The 19,098-nt window shown below is 58.0% G+C and overlaps 1 protein-coding gene across 19 annotated transcripts in view; it reads left to right on the top strand.

Annotated features, from left to right (window-relative positions):
- The window catches only part of ABLIM2 (actin binding LIM protein family member 2), a 141,430-nt gene that overhangs the window by 63,495 nt on the left and 58,837 nt on the right, over positions 1-19,098 (top strand). For all 19 annotated transcript variants that reach the window (XM_055326106.1, XM_055326104.1, XM_055326105.1 and 16 more), the window contains exons 6-8: positions 711-804; positions 10,535-10,622; positions 13,440-13,498. In XM_055326106.1, coding sequence (XP_055182081.1) covers positions 711-804; positions 10,535-10,622; positions 13,440-13,498 — 241 coding nt within the window. The remainder of the gene's footprint in view (positions 1-710; positions 805-10,534; positions 10,623-13,439; positions 13,499-19,098) is intronic.

Below are 19,098 nucleotides of genomic sequence, written 5' to 3' on the forward strand. Positions count from 1 at the left end.
CACCTCTGGGCCCTCCCTCTGCCGCCACGCTGCCTCCTCCCATGTTGTGTTGACCCTATAATAATAATTACAGTCACTTTCAAACCAGCTCCCGCCACGTGCACTATCTTCTCGTCAGCAGCCCCAAGAACCAGCTATTCCCCTCTCAGTGCATTCAGGGGAGGCTCAGCATTGACTCGCCCAAGACTGCCCAGATACCTGGGAGCAGCACCCAAAGCCACGTGTCACTCGTCACTGCTTCCCCACACCACGAACGACACCTGGCGTGGTGTGGGCACGCTGTAAATATGCATGCACAGTGGACAGGTCACCTGCAGCCCTCGTGTCCCCTCCCACGAGGCCAGATGCCTCTGCCGCCACACTCGGGGACAGAGAGGCTCTGTCCCAACCCCACATGTGCCACGTGACATTGCATCATCCACAGACCTGGTCCTGGCATGGGCACCTTTGTCACACACACTTTGTGGCTCATGATTTTGTAGGACACCCCAGACCCCTTTTGTAAGTCAATAGGCCATTTCCTACCCACATTACTGAATGGGGGATAGAATGAACTGGAAGGAAGAGCCCCGTCAGTGGGAGCATCTTCACTTTCCCAGATGCAGCTCTTAATCCCACGGCTGAGCCTCTGGAGGCCACCACCAGCCCTCACCTGGCTGCCGGATCCCCAGGTGAACCTGTACGCGTCCTGATGGCCTGTCTCATTGCAGGGACGGGCTGCCCTACTGTGAGGCCGACTACCACACCAAGTTCGGCATCCGCTGTGACGGCTGTGAGAAGTACATCACGGGGCACGTGCTGGAGGTGAGTGGGCCGCTGGGCACCCTCTCTGACCCAGGTCCTGCTCCCGTGCCCCTCGGGGTGTCCGATGTTCATGTGCGTTTGTGCAGGAATATGTACCCCTGAGCTTTTGCCTCCCTGTTCCTCCCAGCTCTTCCAGGGGACAGCTTCCTTAGCCTTCCAGGGCCTGCTCAGCGAGGGCCATCTCCGGGAAGCCTTCCCTGGACATGTTCTCTCCTGTGCCCTCTACAAGCTGATGAGGCTGGAGAGGTGTGTGTGGGGGGCTTGTTTGAGATCCTGGGTCCAGCCCTCCTGTGTCTAGATGAGGATCTGAGTTCTGGAGGAATGAAAGTGCGCAAAGGTGGCAGGACCCTGTGCCCATAGGAGGCCCGTAGGAGTTTTCACTGGGCCAGCCCGGTCACACAGCCGTCACGGGGTAGGCAGGCTTTCTGGGGTGCTGAAAGTGCGTCTTTTGATGGCCGTGGGAGTTACAAGGCTCTGTCTCTTTGTGAAAAATGAACATGTAGCATTCACTGTGATATGTTCAGTAAGATAAATCCCATGGGATGACCACACCCCATGCACCTGGGTGTCAGACCCAGCCCGTCCCTCTACTCATTCCTCAGCCTCTCTTTGGCTTTGTGCTGGGGCTGCCCCTGTCCCTGGGGAAGAGGCACAGGGGACAGAGGACTACACCGAGGGGCTTGGGAGCCTTTCCCAGCAGGTCACAGAGGGGCCTCTGGGCGTTGGGGGATGATGAAGGCTTTGGAGCCAGGGATCGCCCGGGTCAGACTGGCATTTTAAAGAGCATGGGGCTGCAGCTGAAGCCAGAGGCTGGAGGCCAGGGACAGTGGGGCACATGGGGTGCCCCTCGAAACTCCAGGGACCACAGCCCTGCCTGTACCCACAGTTACTGCCTGGCACATAATTGGCTTCCCCAATGCTGCAGCAGAATCATACACTGAGTGCTGAGCTACTTTTCTTGAAATTACACTTGATGTCCATCTGAGCAGTAGAGACAGAGTTGCTCCAGCTTCAGCCCCACCCATGTTCCCTCTCAGCCCTCAGTGGCCCCCCACCCCGGGAGCGAGAAGGGGAAAGGGCAATGGGTGTCACACCCACCCCACACAACAGTGCCGCCCCTCCCCTGGTTCCCAGAGCATGAACCCCCCCCCACCCCAGGTCAGCACACAGTGGGAGGGCCCCAGCTCTGGGGGGAGGGGCCTGAGGACGGGTGTGATCCCACGCTCATGCTCACGGACCGTGGGGAGTGTGCAGAGCACAAATCGGGCAAGGGGGGTGGATCACTGATAATCGGATCATGGGTAGCTGAACTTTTTGGCTGGTTCCCTTCTGGCTTTTTCTCTCTGTGTAATTCTAGTTGAGACCAAACAGTTTGCACAACATCATATTCTGATTTTGTCCCAATCACGTTTCCTATTTAGTCAATTCCCCTGTTTTTGTGTGTGCATGGTTGGTTTGTTTGTTTGTTTGTTTTGTACGATGGGCCTTTTTGTTACACAGCTATATTGGGAACATAGCTCATATACTGCACAGTTCAGCCCTTACCGCGTGCCATTTGGTGGCTGTCAGTATCCACGCAGACGCATGCATGTCGCACATCCGTTCCAGAGCATTTCCATCACCTCAACAAGAGCCTGATGCCCCAGCACCTCGGGTCTCCCTCCTGTCTGTCTGTCCACAGACTTCCCTCTTCCACACAGGTCCCATGAATGGGGTCAGACAGCATGTGGCCCTGACTTTCTGACAGAGTGGGGTCTTCAAGCCTGGTCTGTAGGTCGGCATGGGTCAATGTTGCATCATATTCCATCAACAGACTATTCTGGAATTTAGTAAGCTGACTGTGACTTCCTCTCATCCCTTGATGCCGGTCCTTCTGACAGTTGAGCAGACCACAGTGCCTGCATTAGTACTTTCCACGCACTGCCTGCTTATGCAGGGGTGGGGGTCTTTGTGGTTTTCAGCTCTATTGGGGCATATGGGTCACATGAGGAGACTGTTGGCATTTAGTCTGCAGGCATCTTGTACATATCGTCTTGGGTGGTGACTGTAATATTGATACCTGTGTCCTCTGAATATGTGGACGGAGACTATGACTCTACTGGACCTCATGGCACTCTAAATATTAGGGACAGGCCCCGCCTGCCCACTGCCAGCAGTTCAAAGCACTTGTCTCTTGTTTCTTGCAAAGGTTATTCCAGACCCTTCTGCTCTCTCCTGGGCTCCCCACCTCCCATGTGTGCTGGGTCGTCGGCCGCTCCAGGCAGGTGGCAGAGCAGATGTGAACCCAGGCCGCCCGGGCTCCTGGTGCCTGTCCCTTCCCCAGCATGCCACCTGTCCCAGTGTGTAGACATCAGTTTGCACATTGTGCCATCTTGCCACATTGAAACAGCTGATGGTTGAAAGTGGGGTGCGTCCTAGGCTCAGGTGGGCTGAACTATTGTTGCTGTGGGTGTGTGGACCTAGCCTGACCTGCTTCCTAGCAACTGAGGACACCAGCCCCTGCACCCCATGGCGAGGGTGGAGATCTGACCCCAACCCTGCTACTTGCTCTGAACAAGCACTGTGCTGAGCAAGAGAACATTCCAGTATCTCGGGGATTCAATGAGAGATCGTCTGTGAAGTGTCCCCCAGCTCAGGGCTGGCTCTGTGGTAAATCCTGGGGGCTGGGGGCTTCCTTATTGTCACCAGGTCATCCTCAAGCTTCCCCTTGATGGATCGGGAAGGTGGGGTGACCCCGTGTGCACCGTGCATCCCTGATACTTAATGCTGGGCCAAATATAGAATGTGGGGGTTCACTGACTGTGAACGGAGCCCCTCCTGTGCATTCTGGTTTATCATCAGGAAGGGACCGTCTTAATTACAAAGAGCAAGGGAAAAACAGGTCAGGATTTTCCTGCTCGTCAGTGGTAGAGCATAAAGGGCCTCCCAGGGAAGATTAATGCTTTTGTTTTCGCCTCCATCGGCGACTTCCCTGGCGTGGCTGAGTCGGCGGGCTCTGCAAAGCTCTGAGCATCCTCCTCGCCAGGCGGCAGCGGCAGCGGCAGCGGCAGCGGCAGCAGCGGGCGGCAGAGACGAGCCCGACTCCGCAGAGGGGGAGCCGCCACCGCCACCGCCGCGCCGCCACCTAAACTTGGCCAGGAGCGTGCGCGCCCTGCGGGGTGGGCGGTGGGCTCTTGGGGCTGGCAGGTGGCAGGTGGCAGGATCTGAAGAAGAAGGAAAAGGATCCAGACCTGTGACTGAAGGCTGAGGGTGCCCCTGCTCACGGTCACGTTGCCCGTTCCTGCTGACCTGCCTGGGGAGTGGGCCCTGGACAGGGGCCCTGGAGACTGGCCGATCGGACTGGGCTCTATTTCGAGGACCCCGTGCAGGTAGGAAGCCTTGCCAGGCGCTTCGGAGGGCTGATGGGGAGGCTGAAGGAGCCATGCCGGGCTGCGGTGGGTGGGCTTGCGGGGAGCTGGACAGAGCAGCCATGTGAGACTCCCCAAGGCACCTGTCACCCCCGGCAGATGCTTGTCACGCTCAGAGCTTGCCTGTCCTCGGACCCCGGGCAGGAGAGGAGCCCAGGCCCCCTTCCCCGCCAGCAGGAGCCATCAATCTGTGCTGTGTCTGTGTGCGGTGGGCAGAATGCCATCTCGATCCGGGCGCCAGCGGCGTCTGCCTGTCCGCCCGCCCGTGAAATGTGCATTCGGTGGCCACGGTGGAGCCTTTCCTCCCGCTTCCCGAGTTACTCCTAGTTATGTAGCATCGTCTTCCCAGGGCCTTCCCCCATCCTGCATGTCTCGAGGCATCTGTCCTGGGGAGCCTGCTCCATGCTGGGGTGCAGGTGGAGGAGCCTCATGGGTCTGGGGGGGCCTTGGGAGGGGCTCTGCTCCCACCCTATTGCCGAGACGGACGGATGGATGGATGGCTGGGAGTGTGGGGCAGGCCGGGGTGTGGGGGCAGAGGAGGCTCCAGGTTGGAAGGAGCTGACAGGTGGTGACAGGATTGTCTGCCAGGAACCGTGATGTAACCAGACCAGCTAGACCCAGAGTTTGATAAGGAGGTGCTGAGTGAGGGGGAGTCCCTGGCTCAGTCCTCGCCTTCACCCCACCCCTGCCTTGTTCTCTGTGAGCTGGAGCGCTTCCCTGCACAGGTGGGAGTGGCGGGGGCGGGGATGGGCCCTGCCCTCCTGGTAACCGCTGCTGTGCTGCTGTCAGCCCCACCTGCCTGGTGCAGCCTGCCTGTCTCTATGGTAATGAGAAGCACAGGGTCCCTCTGGGACCACTCATTAATTCCTCCCTCTCCGTCTCCCTCCCCTGCCTGCCTCCCCTTCTCTCTTCTTCAACCCTCCACGCACCTACAGACCCTCCGAACACTGTGTCCCCCCCCACCCACGGCAGCCCTGGTGGGAGGGGGGCCACACAGGCAGCTCCACCCTGGGTCAGACAGCCCCTAAACCTTCCTCCATTTCCAATAAACCGTCCCCTAGGGCTGCAGGACATCGGGTATTTGCTTCCCCGTCTTCCTTCGGTGTGTTCCATTTTACCCTCGTGAGCTGCTATAACTTATATCATTGGGAGAAAATAAACCGTATGTTTCAGAAAAATAAAGGCATTTCCTCAGGACAGAAATACATGCTACTTCCCAAGGCCTCTACTTCTCCCTCTCTTTTTGTAATCTGATGCATGTGTTTATTTAAAAAAACATATTCAGAAGGAATACCTGTTTATCATGAAGTAAACTGAAGAATCCTCCGTGATCCACGCCATCGCCCAGACTAACTACTGTTAGCACTTAAAAATCAGTATTTTAGATTGTGCATACACACACATGGACACACACGGACACACACGGACACGCACACACAGACATGGGAGTGTGCTGACTGGCTTTTAGCCTGATACCATGCCCCTGCTCATACATCTAACATCAGTTCAGAGCCTGGGTCCCTACCCTTCCCATCGGTCCATAACAGCGTCTACACTGGCATCACTGTGCCCCCTGGTCTTCTGGGTTTGAGGTACCAGGGCATGGGTCCCAGTGGACATCTTTGCTGCAGGGCATCTCAGCAATGTGACACACTAATATGCCCGTGAATACACCCAAAGGTGGAACAGATGATCTGTTCCCAGACTCATTTGGTCAGAACTGTCCTCGTGTCCTCTGGGGACCACTTGCCAACCAGCAGCAGGCACCTGTCGCTATGGGACACCACTCCTGCATGTGGCTCTGCCGCGGGGTCTGGGGTCTAGGGAGGGCAAGGGGACAGCATGTGGATCAGGCTGCATGGTGGGAGAGAGGGAGAAGGAGAGAGAGTGGGCGAGCCGTGCCAGCGTGGTGACACGTGTTCCCGGCAGAGACCCCAAGCCGAGAGTGATGGGGAGAGTGGGGTCAGCGATGGGGAGCGTCAGGGGGCGAGGTCAGGGGCTCTGCGTAGGGGGCTGTGGGTCCACAGGGCTTCGCCTACAGCGCCCTGCATGCTGAGGAGCGGGGCTCTTCTTCTGGGGGGAGGTAGCTCCTGGGAGTCTCGTGGCAGAGCCGATCTGGGAAGGGAGGGGTGTGTGGCTGCCGGACGCTCCCCGGCGGCATCTGTCCAGTCCCGCTGAAGGCTTTGATTAGCTTCACGGTAAATTTCATTATCTCAGTGCTCACCGGTGGTTAGGTCTTTGAGATCTGGCTGCAGTTCTGGCCATTCAACAAGGAAACGAAAGCTTTGAGTTGGGCCGGAAGATGCACGTGTGCAGCCCCCAGGAGCTGGCTGGCCGGGGCAGGGGACTCGTGCGGCGGCACAGAATCCAGGGGAGCACTCGGAAAGCACAAGGTGGGGGGTTGCGGCCTGTGGTCCAGGGAAGAGAAGGGGCCAGGGATGAGAGCACACCTGCCTCCCACGTGCCGGGCATGTCACCGCCTAGGGCTGTCCCTCCGTGTGGCCCACGGCCCGGTGAGGAGGGGCGGGGTGGGAGTTTCTGGAGCCCAGAGACATTGCCCTAAGTCCCAAGCTCTGGCCGCGCCCTGCGTGTCATGTCAGTGATGGGGTGCACGCCAGCCCCTCCGCTCTGACTTGGTACAGTGGTGCCTTCTGTGAGCCTGGGAGCCCGCCTTCCTGGTTCCTAATGAGCCTCGTTCTGTCTTATTAAAGATGACAGCCACTCGTCAGAAGGCACAGACATCTTTTTAAAATCATGCACTGCAGAATCTCATGAGCTTTTAATGTTCTTTAAAAATCTGAGTCATCTTAAGACCTGCCTGGTGAGGGGCTGGGCTGTCTACCTGGCTGGGGGCTGGGTAGCTGGGTAGCTGCACAGAGGATGCCCCAGCTATGGACGCTCCAGCCCGGTTGTGCTTCGTGTATTGGGAGGAGAAATTGGGAGGAGAAGCCCTGAAAGGCCAGGGGCTGCTCAGTGTTCTGATGATACGGAACATCCGGTCACTGTGGCCACTGGGAGAGACAACAGGAGTGACACTGGGGACCGATAGGTACAAGGAGCGAGGGCAGCTCGACTTTTGACTCCAGGGCCAGTCTTCGATCGCTGGAGCTGCTGCAGCCTTTCTGGGCCTTACATGTGGAAACCCCAGGCAGTGTTATCACAGTGCTGGGGGCCCCATGTCTGCCATCCAGGTGCTGGCCCAGCCCATTCGGTTCTGGGGAGGGCCCGCTGCCTGCCCTGCAGATGGCCACCTTCTCCCTGGGCCCTCACATGGAGGAGATGGAGCTCTGGTGTCCCACCTTATAGGACACCTCGGGGCCCCACGGGTCAGCACTCCATTCCTTTCTAAGGCTGAAGGATATTCCGTTGTGTGGCTGGACCACAGTTTATTTGCCCGCGTGCCCCCACCCCAGGGCCTCTTGGGGCTGTTTGCACCCTGGAGCTGCTGTGAAAACTGCTGCCTTGGACACTCCGGTACAAGATGTGGGTGCCCTTGCCTTCATTTTTCTTACGCTCGGAGTGGAACTGCCGGGTCAGATGGTGACTCTGCATCTCAGTTTTTGGGGTGCTGGCAGCCGCACCCACATTGCCCCTAGCAGGTGCACAGGGCCCCGCTTCACCCACATTCCTGCCGACACGTACCATCCCTTTGGTTTTGCCTCGATTATGGCCACCCTGATGGGTGTGGAGTGGCGTCTCGTGGTGGTTTGGACTTGCCCTTCCTCCACGATGGTTCTATCGAGTGCCTTGTATATGCTTCTTGGCCACTTGTGTATCTTCTTTAGAAAAATGTCTATTTGAGTTCTTTGCCCCCTTTTTAATTGTCTCTTTGTCGCTGAGCTGCAAGTATTCTTTATATGTTCTGGATGCTAAGCCCTTATCACGTCTAGGGTTTCAAATGCCTCCTACCCTTCTACAGGTTGTCTTTCCACTTTCTTGACCATGTCCTCAGATGCACAACAGTTTAATTTTTGTGAAAAAAAAAAAAGCCTATTTTTGTTGCTGCTGTTCATGCTTTTGGTGTCAAATCCAAGAATACACTGCCAAACCTGGAGTGGCCGAGAGGCAATCCTGTGTTTTCTTCTAAGAGATTTATAGTTTTAGGTCATCAGTCCATTTTGTGGGGTTTTTTTTGGTGTGTCACATAAACAGGCATGCACGAATCCTAGGTGTGCAGCTTGATAAGTGTCCACAAACCGGACACGCCTGGTGACCAGCATCCAGATCAAGAAGGAGAACGAGCGCGGCCTCCGGGACCACCTCCCGGCTCCCCGGGGCAGCTGCCTCCCTGACTTGAGTAAAGGAGACTCGTCTGCCTGGTTCTGTACTTGGTACGCATGCAAACTGTGCCCTCTGGTGTCGGCTTCTTTTCTCCCTCCTAGGTCCTCAGGGTCTGCATGTGGACAGTCCAGGCAGGGTCTGGGCTGGGAAGCACGTGAGGCTGTGGTCAGCACCCTGGACCCAGGCCAGAGTTGGGAAGGCCCAAAGACTGTGCTCCCGGGCTGCTGCAGTCCTGCCCCACCAGCTCTGTGCTGTGTGACCTTTCTCCACTCAGTCTGCCTCTCTGTGCAGCAAGTGGAACATGAGGATAATGTAGCTCATAGGGCTTCTGGAGGGTGAGGACAAGGTAGCGTGTGAAAGGGCCTCAAGCTGTCGAAACGCAGGTGGAGTGGCTGTTAGTTTTGGGGGCTGGGGGCATTTGCCAGATCTGGGTGGGAGTGCTTCCCTAACAACAGGCCCTTGCCCTTCACAGCGGCCTGGGGCTGCATCTCCACTCTGTGTTAATTCTCATCTGTCCCCTTGAGGTTTCAAGCCTGTTGTCTTAGAAACCATCCCCATGGTTTTCTGTCTTCCTACTCAGGTGTAGATGGCAGGGTCTGCTTCCCTCCAGGGAGCACTGTCTCCTCCAAGTGGCTGTCACAGAACTGCTGTTTGAGGCCATGGGAAGGCGGCCTGGGTGAGGCGGGCGTGAGGACAGGTCAGAGGTCACACGGTTTAAAATCACTGAAATGACCTCTTCACCCTCGCTCTGCCTGGGTCAGTGCTGCCCTGCGACCCACTACCAAGATAGATCCCCGCAACTAGCTGTTCCTGCAGTGACCCCGGCGAGGCCCGGCCCTCGAGGGGCTCCCTGTCTAGCCGGGAAGAAGAAACCAGTGGGAGCCCAGGAGAGGGACTTGATGGAAGCATGCCTGGGAGGCTTTCAGGAGGAGGTGGCATTTGAGAGGAGATAAAGAACACTGAGGGCCGCAGGTGGAGTGTGGGTAGAAACAATTGGTGCGCAGGTGCGAGGCTCCAGAGCGGGCGGGATGACAGGATGCATCATCCTCGGGTTCCCCTCGGGTTCCCCGGGAGGAACCCCTACACCCAGATGCGTTGGTGGGCGGTGCCATAGGGCACATGCTCGGGAGAGGCGTGTGTTCTGGGTTCCTCCTCCCCAACACAGGCATCACCTTGGGGCAGATTTTCACCAGCTCAGCCGGGAGGGGAGGAGAGTGAGACCCTTGTGCTCACTTTACCCGATGACTTGCTCATCCCTGGACGTGGTCGTTAATAAGTCACATTCAGGGAGTGGCCGTCAGACTTCTTCCCGGAAAGAGTGGGACATGGCGTTGGCACCACAGCGGGCAACCAGCTGCCGCCTGCCCTACCCCTAGGCTGAGAATATTGCCGTGCAGAGGTGCCAGACGCAGTAGTTCGGGTGATTCTGCTGTGTCCTTACATCAGTTCATGTAATCAGCTCACGTTATGTCCATATTAATCTTTTCGCCTAATTTAAGGGATGCCAAGGATTATAAAAGCAGTAAACACTAATTGAGAAATTTGAGCAATTTGGAGATGTGTAAGACCAGGATTAATCATCTTACACCCCTCCCCTCTGGTGCCTCTGTTTGGGGAGATCATGTTAGCCTCAGCCTTCCCTCTCCCCTCCCCTGACCCCAGGTACAAAGACGGTCAGGACCTGGCCCCCCTGCCTCATGAGGGAGGCAGATCCATCGACCATGGAGCCCGAGGAGCTGGGTAACACCCCTGCTCCCCTGGAGGTTGGGCGGTGCAGCTGGGTGTCTGCTCCCAGACGTGGCCCCCGGTGCACATGGCCCCCGGTCCACATGGCCCGCTTCCACACCCAGTGCCCTGGACAGCCTGGCAGCGCTCACGGGACCCAGACTCTCTCTGGAGCCGTCTCGAGCCCCCAGTGGATACGGGACACAGCATCCCCTCCGCATCCCCTGAGTACCCTGCGTATGGGTGTGCTGTGCCCACCAGCCAAGTGTGGCCACTTCAGCTTTGGTAGAAACACGTCTACTTCGTTGTCTTCACAGGCAGGAGAAAAACACTACCACCCATTGTGTGCGCTATGCGTCAGGTGTGGCCGGATGTTTGCGGAAGGCGAGGAGATGTATCTTCAAGGTAAGGACAAAACCGCGCCGCCTGGTCCCCTCGGGCCCATACCACGTGCCGGTGTGAGCGGGTGGGCCGCCTTGTTACCTCGCTAGCTGGGAAGCCCACCCCCCAGCCCGGCGGCAGCGTGTGGGAGGCAGAACCACGGGACCCGGTGATGGCCTGGGTGTGGGGTAGGGGGTGCCCAGGGCTGCTCGGCCCCTCCCCAAGAGGATGGGTTTGGGACGGAGACCTCTCTTCAGCCGCTATTTCTTTTCAATGATCCCTCTGTGTCCAGTGGCCCCGGAGGCAAGCCGAGCGGGGCTGGACGGACGGGAGAGCCACTCACAGGCTGTTTCATGACCTCATGGGGGCGGCCGTCTTGAGGCTGCGTGTCAGACAGGCCTCCCTTTCTGAGCCGAACCTCGTGGGGTGATGTCAGCCAGGGCGGCCTCATCCCCAGCGTCCCCTCTTGTTCCTCGAGCGTCTGCTGGAGAGCCCATGAAAGGCGTCCTGTGCGCTCCTCCCGATGCTGCTGGGGTGTCTGGGTGGGAGGGGACCCCCCTGCACCGGCGTTGTGCACCCCTCCACCATAAATAGTGCTTTCAGGCCTTCCCGATGCCCAGCACAATGGCACTGGGACGGCGGCCCCTGGCCCGAGCTCGCCATCAAGGGGGACCCAGTCTCAGGGAATAAAGACCCTCTTCATGGCTCTGGGCTGAGGCTGGCAACCCATTCCTTAAGCGGGCCCTGCCGTGACTTTCCCAGGGATACAAAGCCAGTCCCATCCCCTCTCCCAGCCTCAGAGGTCCCAGTGGGTATGACCAGGGGTGGACCGAGAGCAGGGGTTTCCATCTCCACACGGTGGAACACCAGAGCCTGGGTGTCTGGCCCCCGCCCCCGCCTGGACACCCTGAGACCCTCTGCCTGGCCCACTCCATCAAGGTGTTGGTGATGAATCCCGTACAGTGGAAGCTCTGAAGAACAGGGGCCCCAGTGAGCCTCATGTCCTCCGTGGAGACGGAGGACGCCCACGCATCCCCACTACCACAGCACAACCTACCGGGGTGATCCCTTTCCAATAAATATAGGACGCTCTGTCATTATCAGGGAGACCCACATGAAAATAACACTTAGAGGCTGTTTTTCCCCAGTGGGTTGATTATAAAGCAAGGGTATGTCCCCGTTTTGATGGATCAAGGAAATGGGCCTCTTATCTGGCGGATTGTGGCAAACATTGGGAAATCACCAGTTTGCATCAAGAGCCTCAAAAATGCCCATGCCCTTGGAGCCAAGACTCCATTTCTAGGAAGTCCTTAAGTAAGTAAGTGAGATGTGCTAGGACTTGCATGCCAGGGACCCCCACCTCCCCGCTAACATGACTTTAGAAATAAAATAGCACAACCAGTGGGCGAGCAATAGATAAACCCTCCTCTCCCTGCATGGTGGAATGTCCCATGGCCCTACGGTTATGCTTTGATTTTTAATTATATGGGAGAACTGTTCTGGACATCTTAAACAACAATCATAGGGTACAAGACTATGTTTGTACAGCATTATCCACATTCTCTGAAAAAAGCACAGGAAATGCTAGAAGGCCACCTGAGCCGCGTGGGCAGGAGGTTGTAGCTGGTTTTAATTTTCTTATTTATGTTTTGTTGGGTTTCTTTAATTTTTAATAAGGAATATCAATTGCTTACCTATTACTCTTGTAATTGTAAACAGCTGTTAAAAATGAATGTTTTACACACACACACACACACACACACACACACACACACAGACTAAATCGTGGTCTCCCCAGGAGCTCCAGGCCAACACAGATGTTTAGCCAGGGAAGGGCAGTTATAAGTTAGATCATGTGGGCTGGAAGGCTCTGCAAGAACTAGGATGTCGCTCTTCCCTCACACACACTTGTAAGTCCCTATTACATGCTAGGCCCTCTGTGGCTTGTCTGGGTTGGGGGGGAGGGCAGGTGAGGGAATGGGGCAGAAACAGCCCCCTTCTTGATGGGCCGTTGAACCTAGATGGCAGCAGAGTGGGTGAGGGGGTCAGGCTGAGGTCCAGGGAGGCCCCAGAGGGAGGACAGGAGCTCCGGGCCCTGAATGATGGGGCTCAGGGAGGGCTGACGTGCACTGAGGCCACCCTGCACAAGATAAACCATGGTCGTACAGCTAGTGCATCAGCCATGGTCAGCGACGTGGCGTCACGATGGCCTCGTGAGGTAGGGATGGTATCGGCCCTGTTTGCAGATGGGAACAATCTGACACCTGGAGAACCTGAGCTTGAATTAGGAAAATTCAGGACATGTGGGGCTCTTGTTACCTTGATGGTGCTGGATGTTGGCATGGGTGGCAGGGCCGCCCTGGCTGCTGGGGAAACTGAGGCAGGAAGGGCACAGAGACCCAGAGTGTTAGTGACAGGGTCGGGGCAGTGCTGGAAGCTTGTGTCCGGCCTCTGGCCCCCAGATCTGTTCTCTACCCCACACCCCAGTTCCCAGCCAAGGCTCCCCATCCTGCCGCCCATCCAAGAGCTCTTGCCTCCCAGTCCCCATTCCTGAGCTGGTTCCCACTGCCCCAGCTGTGCACCACACACAGGGGCAGCCCGTCCTCTCCCCTGTCTCTGAATTAGAAGCACCCTGCCACCCCTCTTCTACGAAGCCTCCTCTGGATGCCGTGATCTCCTGGGGCAGGGCAGTGGCCTGCTTGCCCCAGGCCCAGCACCCACTCCAGCACAGAGGATGGGTGGGTGAACGAGCGTCCATGTGCACCCCACTTCTGGCTTTCTGCACAGCCCTGCATCGTGGGCAGAATCACTGAACCCTCCCTCTCGGGAATCTGTCCGCAGGTTCCTCCATCTGGCACCCGGCGTGCCGACAAGCAGCCAGAACTGAAGACAAAAACAAGGTTGGTACAATTTACTACTTGCTCCAGCGCGTTCTTCAGCGCCCGCGTGTGGTCACCGGCTTTTGTCAGTTCACGGGCTGGTGGCGCCGGGGCCATGGGCCAGGTGGCATTAGCCCAGGGGTGCCGAGGTGTGCCAGTGGGTCAGCTGAGGGCGGGGCAGGGTGGGGCGGGGCACCTCAGCACTTCCCGTCCCGGCCCGCCGACCTCTCCACTGGCCCAGCGGGCATGAGGGCTGCAACAGTTGGGAACCCCTGTGACGTTAGCGGCAATCCCAGCACTCCCCGGACCACCCACACCTGTGACACCTGCTGCAAGTTTGAGGGGCCCCAAATTGCTCTTATTCATTCGTGGGAAAGACTCACAGACTCACCAAAACTGTTAACATTCACAGTTAGGGTTTATTACAGGAGCGGATATGCATGAAGTGATCCAAAGGGGGAGGCGCGGGGGGCAGGGTCCGGGAGGGTCCTCTCCCCGGCAGATGGGACCTGGTACTTCGCAGCCCATGTGTGACCCGATGCACCGAGGTTTGCCAGGCCGGGAAGCTCTGTGTCCTGAGATCTTCCTGGGGCCTCACTGACTGATTGGTTCATTGATTTGCTGCCACAGGGTTGATTTCACTGTCCAGGTGGCCGACCCTGGACGCCCCCACATCACGTGGCTGATCTCTCCCGTGATGCCAGCCCCGCCCCTTAGACTGTTGGGTGTGGCCAACCCCCTCCCTGAACGAACATGCTGTCCGTGGGCACAGATCACCCCCAGGGCCGCGGGTGCAGGCCAGCCCTCCATCTGGGCAAAGTCAAATTCTTTACCGCTCAGAGACACAGCTGGGCACCAGGCACAGATGTGCAGCTGTGAGGAAAGAGGTGGGCACAGGTGTCCTCTCAGGACTGACTTTCCTGGAAGAGACAGTAATTAACCCCTACACAAGCAGATTTGCAACAAAGGCAGGTGGTGGGAGAATGAGGACACCAGGGGATGGGATGGAGGTGGGGGAGGCAGGACACACGGTCAGGGAAGGCCTCTGGAGGAAGTGGGATCGGAGCCCAGCCTGCAGGATGAGACCGGGCAGCCCTAGAGGGAGGGCTCCAGGCAGGACGGACAGAGTCCCCTCGCCCATTAGCTCTACAGCATGCACACCACCCCACTGGCAGGCCCGAGCCAGCCCCACCCCCAGAACTAGCAGGATTTGGGACCTTCTGGTGGGGCTGGATGGAATTCCCCTGGACTCGGGCCTCTGAGGTTCACCAGGATGTTGGCTGGTGAAGGAGACCCAGGAAGGCCCAGAGCCTGGGAAGGGACCCCAGGGGGATTGGGTGGCCAGGCCCACTGCTCCCCATGCGCACAGATGGCACCTGTCATCATTTTGGCTGAATTCCCAGAACCATAGCCCAAATTAAAGAACATTGGGATGGGGCCAAGAGCGCCTGCCCAGCCTTCTCCCTGCCCCCTGCTCCTCAGTCTGTGGGACCACAGCTGCTGCCCCTTTGCCTGGTCTTGGGTCCCCACTGCCAGGGGGCCCTCACATTGAGCATGTGCAGGATGGCACCCATCCCAAGGCCCCACACAGGAGGCTGTGTGAAGGTGAGGAAGGAGACAGATCCACATGACAGCCGTCTCCCAGCTCCAGGGACACAGAGCTGTGGAGACCACGGGAGGAAGCTGGTGACTATAGCTGTTCTGGTGGCTGCTGTTGTGAATGACCACAAATGTAGTGGCTTAAAGAACCATAAATGGGCTCCCTTACTTCTGGAGGCCGGAAGTTGAGGATGGGTCGGTGGGCTGTGCTCGCTCTGGAGGCTCCAGGGAGAGCGCCCTCCTCCTCCATTCCCATGTCTAGAGGCCCTGCATCACTCAGACACCCCTCTGTCTGTCAGTACATGTGCCCTGACCCCCCTGCCTTCCTCACAAGGACCTGAGATCCCAGGGAGCCCACCCATGTCATCCGGTGACCTCCAAACTCCGGCTCCTTAGTCACATCTGCAGGGTCCCTTTGGTCACTGTGGGTGACCACTGCATGGCACTATGTTCACAGGCATGGGCTTGCTCACAGATGATGCACCATGCCTAGTTTGTCATGTCCATGACCAGGGTCACAGTAAGTGGCGGGCACATCACAACTATGCACCATTGTGTCAGATGGCTAATACAGCCCACAGTTCCCTCTATAAGCTGCCCTGGGCCACCCTGGGCCTCAGAGATGAGCCAGGCAACATCCTTGACCCTAAAGTCACACAGGGTCCTGACCTTTGTCTGTGGGACTCCTGCCCGAATCCCAACCCAAAGGCCTGCCTGAGGGACCTAATGGAGGGAGCCCATGTCTGAGAAGCCTCCAAGCCCATCTCCTGAGAGTGACTGGGTTAGGATGGGGGCCCACGCCCATGGCTAGCCCATTCCAGGACAGGTGGGGATGGCCAGACCTGCTCCTGGATTCTGGACCTGGCTGTGGAACTGGCTTTGGGGTCCACAGGGAGTCAACCTGTGGTGACCGCAGTCACTGGCCCAGAGGAAGAGGTGCCCCTCTGAATGCTGGACAGGGAATAAGAAAAGGGTCATTGCCTAGCCAGGGCTGGCTTCCTGGGCTGTGTCTCTGCAAACACCTTGGGAACGTCTGGTCCCCTGAGAACAGCTGTCCCCCTGGTGCCGTGCCCCAGGGCTGGCCCACTTAGGGCCTGCCCTCTGTGTCCTGGGACAGGATCCAGGCCCCAGTCATGCCCTTCTTGTCCTGCATTTCACCTTCCCTCACTCTGGCTCCTCAGAGCCTCCTCTGTCTCGCCTGAGAAGTGAGAATAGACCCGGGGCGGGGCCGGCAGTGAGTGGACGGGGCAGGCACAGATGGTGTTCCCTGGGCACACGGGTCCCCTTGGAGATGATCCTCCCAGCCAGGCTGGCTGCTCCCAGCCTGGGCAACAGGAAGACAGAGCTGTACTCTTCTGTACTGTTCATTTCGTGCAAGCCAGTTCAGGAGCATGAAGCAGCCAGCCCTGGTCAGCTTCAGGTCAGCTTGGCCGGGCAGGCCCCTGAGAAATGCAGCAGAGGGGGTGCAGGCATTGCTAACTCTCTCTGAAAGTCGCACCCCCCCCCTCAGGTGGACCTGGCTCTACTGCTACCTGGTAACCCAGACAAGAGCTAACTCACCATTAACTGACCAGTAACCAGTCATTTAACAAGTGTTCCTCCTTGTGGCTCTGGACCAGCTCAGTCCGTGCCTCTGAGTTGTTCTCCAGCAAGAGAAACCAGCACTGGGATTTCCTGTGAAGATGGGCTAGGAGGGGGAGGCCCCTCTGTCTTCCCTGACTGGATACCCCTGGTGCATGGCCACCCCTTGGGACACGATGGCTCCTGGGTGTCTGCTGAGGGTGCCCAAGGAAAACCTTCCAGAAGGCTGTGGCCCTGATTGCCCATCCCTGGTGCATCCTTGGTCATTGGGTCATGTGACCATTCAACACACAGCCAGCCGCTGAGCACCTACTGAGTATCTTGCTAGCTGGTGGAATGCAGAGATGAGAAAGAGTGGTCTAGAGGTGCCCCCTGACAACTAGTGGGGTGGGCAGGCTCCGGGGTGCAGGGTGCTTCAGGGGCGACAGGGAGGGACAGAGCAACTGAATGGGGGCCTAAGGGGTGGGATGCAGGGAGGTGATGTCTTACTGGAGCCAAGCCTCGGCAGGTGGTGTGGGAGGTGAGTCACAGGGCCCGGCCTTTTCAGGCTCAAGGCCTGTGCCTGTGGAGCCAGTGATCTGAGAGTCGTGGCAGGGGGTGGCCCCGGCCCGCGAAGCGGCTGGAGAGGCACTCCATGCATGGTGAAGGGGGGCGGGTTAGGCCAGGACTGGGGCAGGGTCGGGGGGAGCAGACTTGGTGGGAGGGAGGCAGCCTGGGCTGGCCTGGCCGATTCCACAGGCTGCGAGCACCATGGCTGCAGGTTCAAGAGGCAGTGCCCTGCCTTTCACCCTGGACACAGAGGTCTCAGCTACCCACTGTGGGGGGACTGGCCGGAGAGGCCCAAACACAAGGGCGTGCTGGCCGAACGTGGGTGACCCCAGAATTCCTAGCAGCATCCTGGGGCGGTAGAGCAAGCCTCCGTGCTGCAGCCTGGCTCTGCCTCTGCCCCGCTGTGTGACCTGGGGCTCGTGGCTTTAACATGGAGATGAGTGGGAGTCGGGCCCCTCGCACCGTGTCAGTGTGACTTGTATGTGACCCCATGAGAACCAGGCTGTTACGGGACTGTGCCTGCCCGGGCCAGGCTGATTGGGGATGGGGCTGTGGGCCAGCAGCCCAGCCCTGTCTGTCTCTGTGGGTGTGAACAAGCCCCCAAGAACACAAGTGGGTACTGATTAATTATGGGGCTCCTTTGGGCATATTGGAGTCCAGATAGAGAGAAAGTGAGAGAAAGCCGGGAATCCCGCTCCCTCACGTCTGGGGATGGACAGGGCATAGAGCGTGAGGGGCTGCCGGCTGGGGATGCCTTGCACGCACTGGAGCACACGCAGCCCCAGTGGCCACTGAGGCAGCCCAAGCGCCCTGGTCAGGGTGGTGTCACCCCCCGTGCCGGGAGGCACTCCTGAGCCCAAGTTGAGCCAAAGTAAAAGTGAAGACAATTCGTCAGCACTGAGCCCCCAACATGTCGTCTCTCTGGTTAGATCCTCAGAAAAGGAAAGTGCCCCTTAGGAAGGTTTTTCCATCTTATAGAGAAGGAAGCAGAGACTCAAAGGGTTTTTCCAAATGTATAAAATGCATATGGACCTCATTTGGGGCCAGTAGGGTGGGCCACCGGAGCACAGGCCCAGGGAGAAACATACCTGTGAGCTGTCTGGGGATCCTCTCTGCAAATAGCACGTGACGCTGTGTCTTACCTGGAGAAAGCCAAGGACTCCAGACTCTGTGGTGGGGTCGGGCTGAGTCTCACTGGCCTTTGGAAGCCCCAGGTCAGTGCCCCATCCAGCACTGGGGTGGATATAGCTGGGGCCCTGGGAGACAAAGCAGGTCCTGAGGGAAAGGCGCGGCCCCCCACCTGGTCCTGGAGGAAGCTGGCCATGCATAACCAGGAGCTTGGGTGGAGGGGGCAGGCCAGCACTGATGCGTGGGCAGGTGAGGAGGTGAGCCCCAGCATCACCTCCTCTTCCTCTTCTCTTTCCTCCCCAGATGCACGCCCAGGGTTGCCACCAAGTGTCCCGGGGCACCACCCCCTATGCCTTACAGGTTTGTCCCTCCCACCACCATGGTGGCCTCCAGTCTGCATCTCATGTTGTCCTGTCCTTGGTGGTGTCCTGCTGAGTGTAGGAGGAGCCGGGTGTCATCCAGCTGGGAGGGGAGGGCTCCCCGGCCCATGTTAGTGTCCTGGGGCCACTGTATAAAATGCTGCAGTCTGGTTGCTCAACCAGCAGAAATTTATTCTCTCCCAGTCCCGGAGGCTGAGGGTCCTGGCTCAAAGTGCGGGTAGGGGTGGCTCTCTCTGAGGCCTCCTTCCTCGGCGAGTCTATAGCTGCCTACTCCTTTGTCCTCACGTGGTCGTCCTCTGTGTGTGTCTGTGTCCCAATCTCCTCTATCATTTTTTTTAAGTATTTTATTTATTTATTCATGAGAGACAACACAGAGAGAGAGGC

The sequence above is a fragment of the Nyctereutes procyonoides genome, unplaced genomic scaffold (assembly GCF_905146905.1).
Source record: "Nyctereutes procyonoides isolate TBG_1078 unplaced genomic scaffold, NYPRO_anot_genome, whole genome shotgun sequence".
Classification (NCBI taxonomy): domain Eukaryota; kingdom Metazoa; phylum Chordata; class Mammalia; order Carnivora; family Canidae; genus Nyctereutes; species Nyctereutes procyonoides.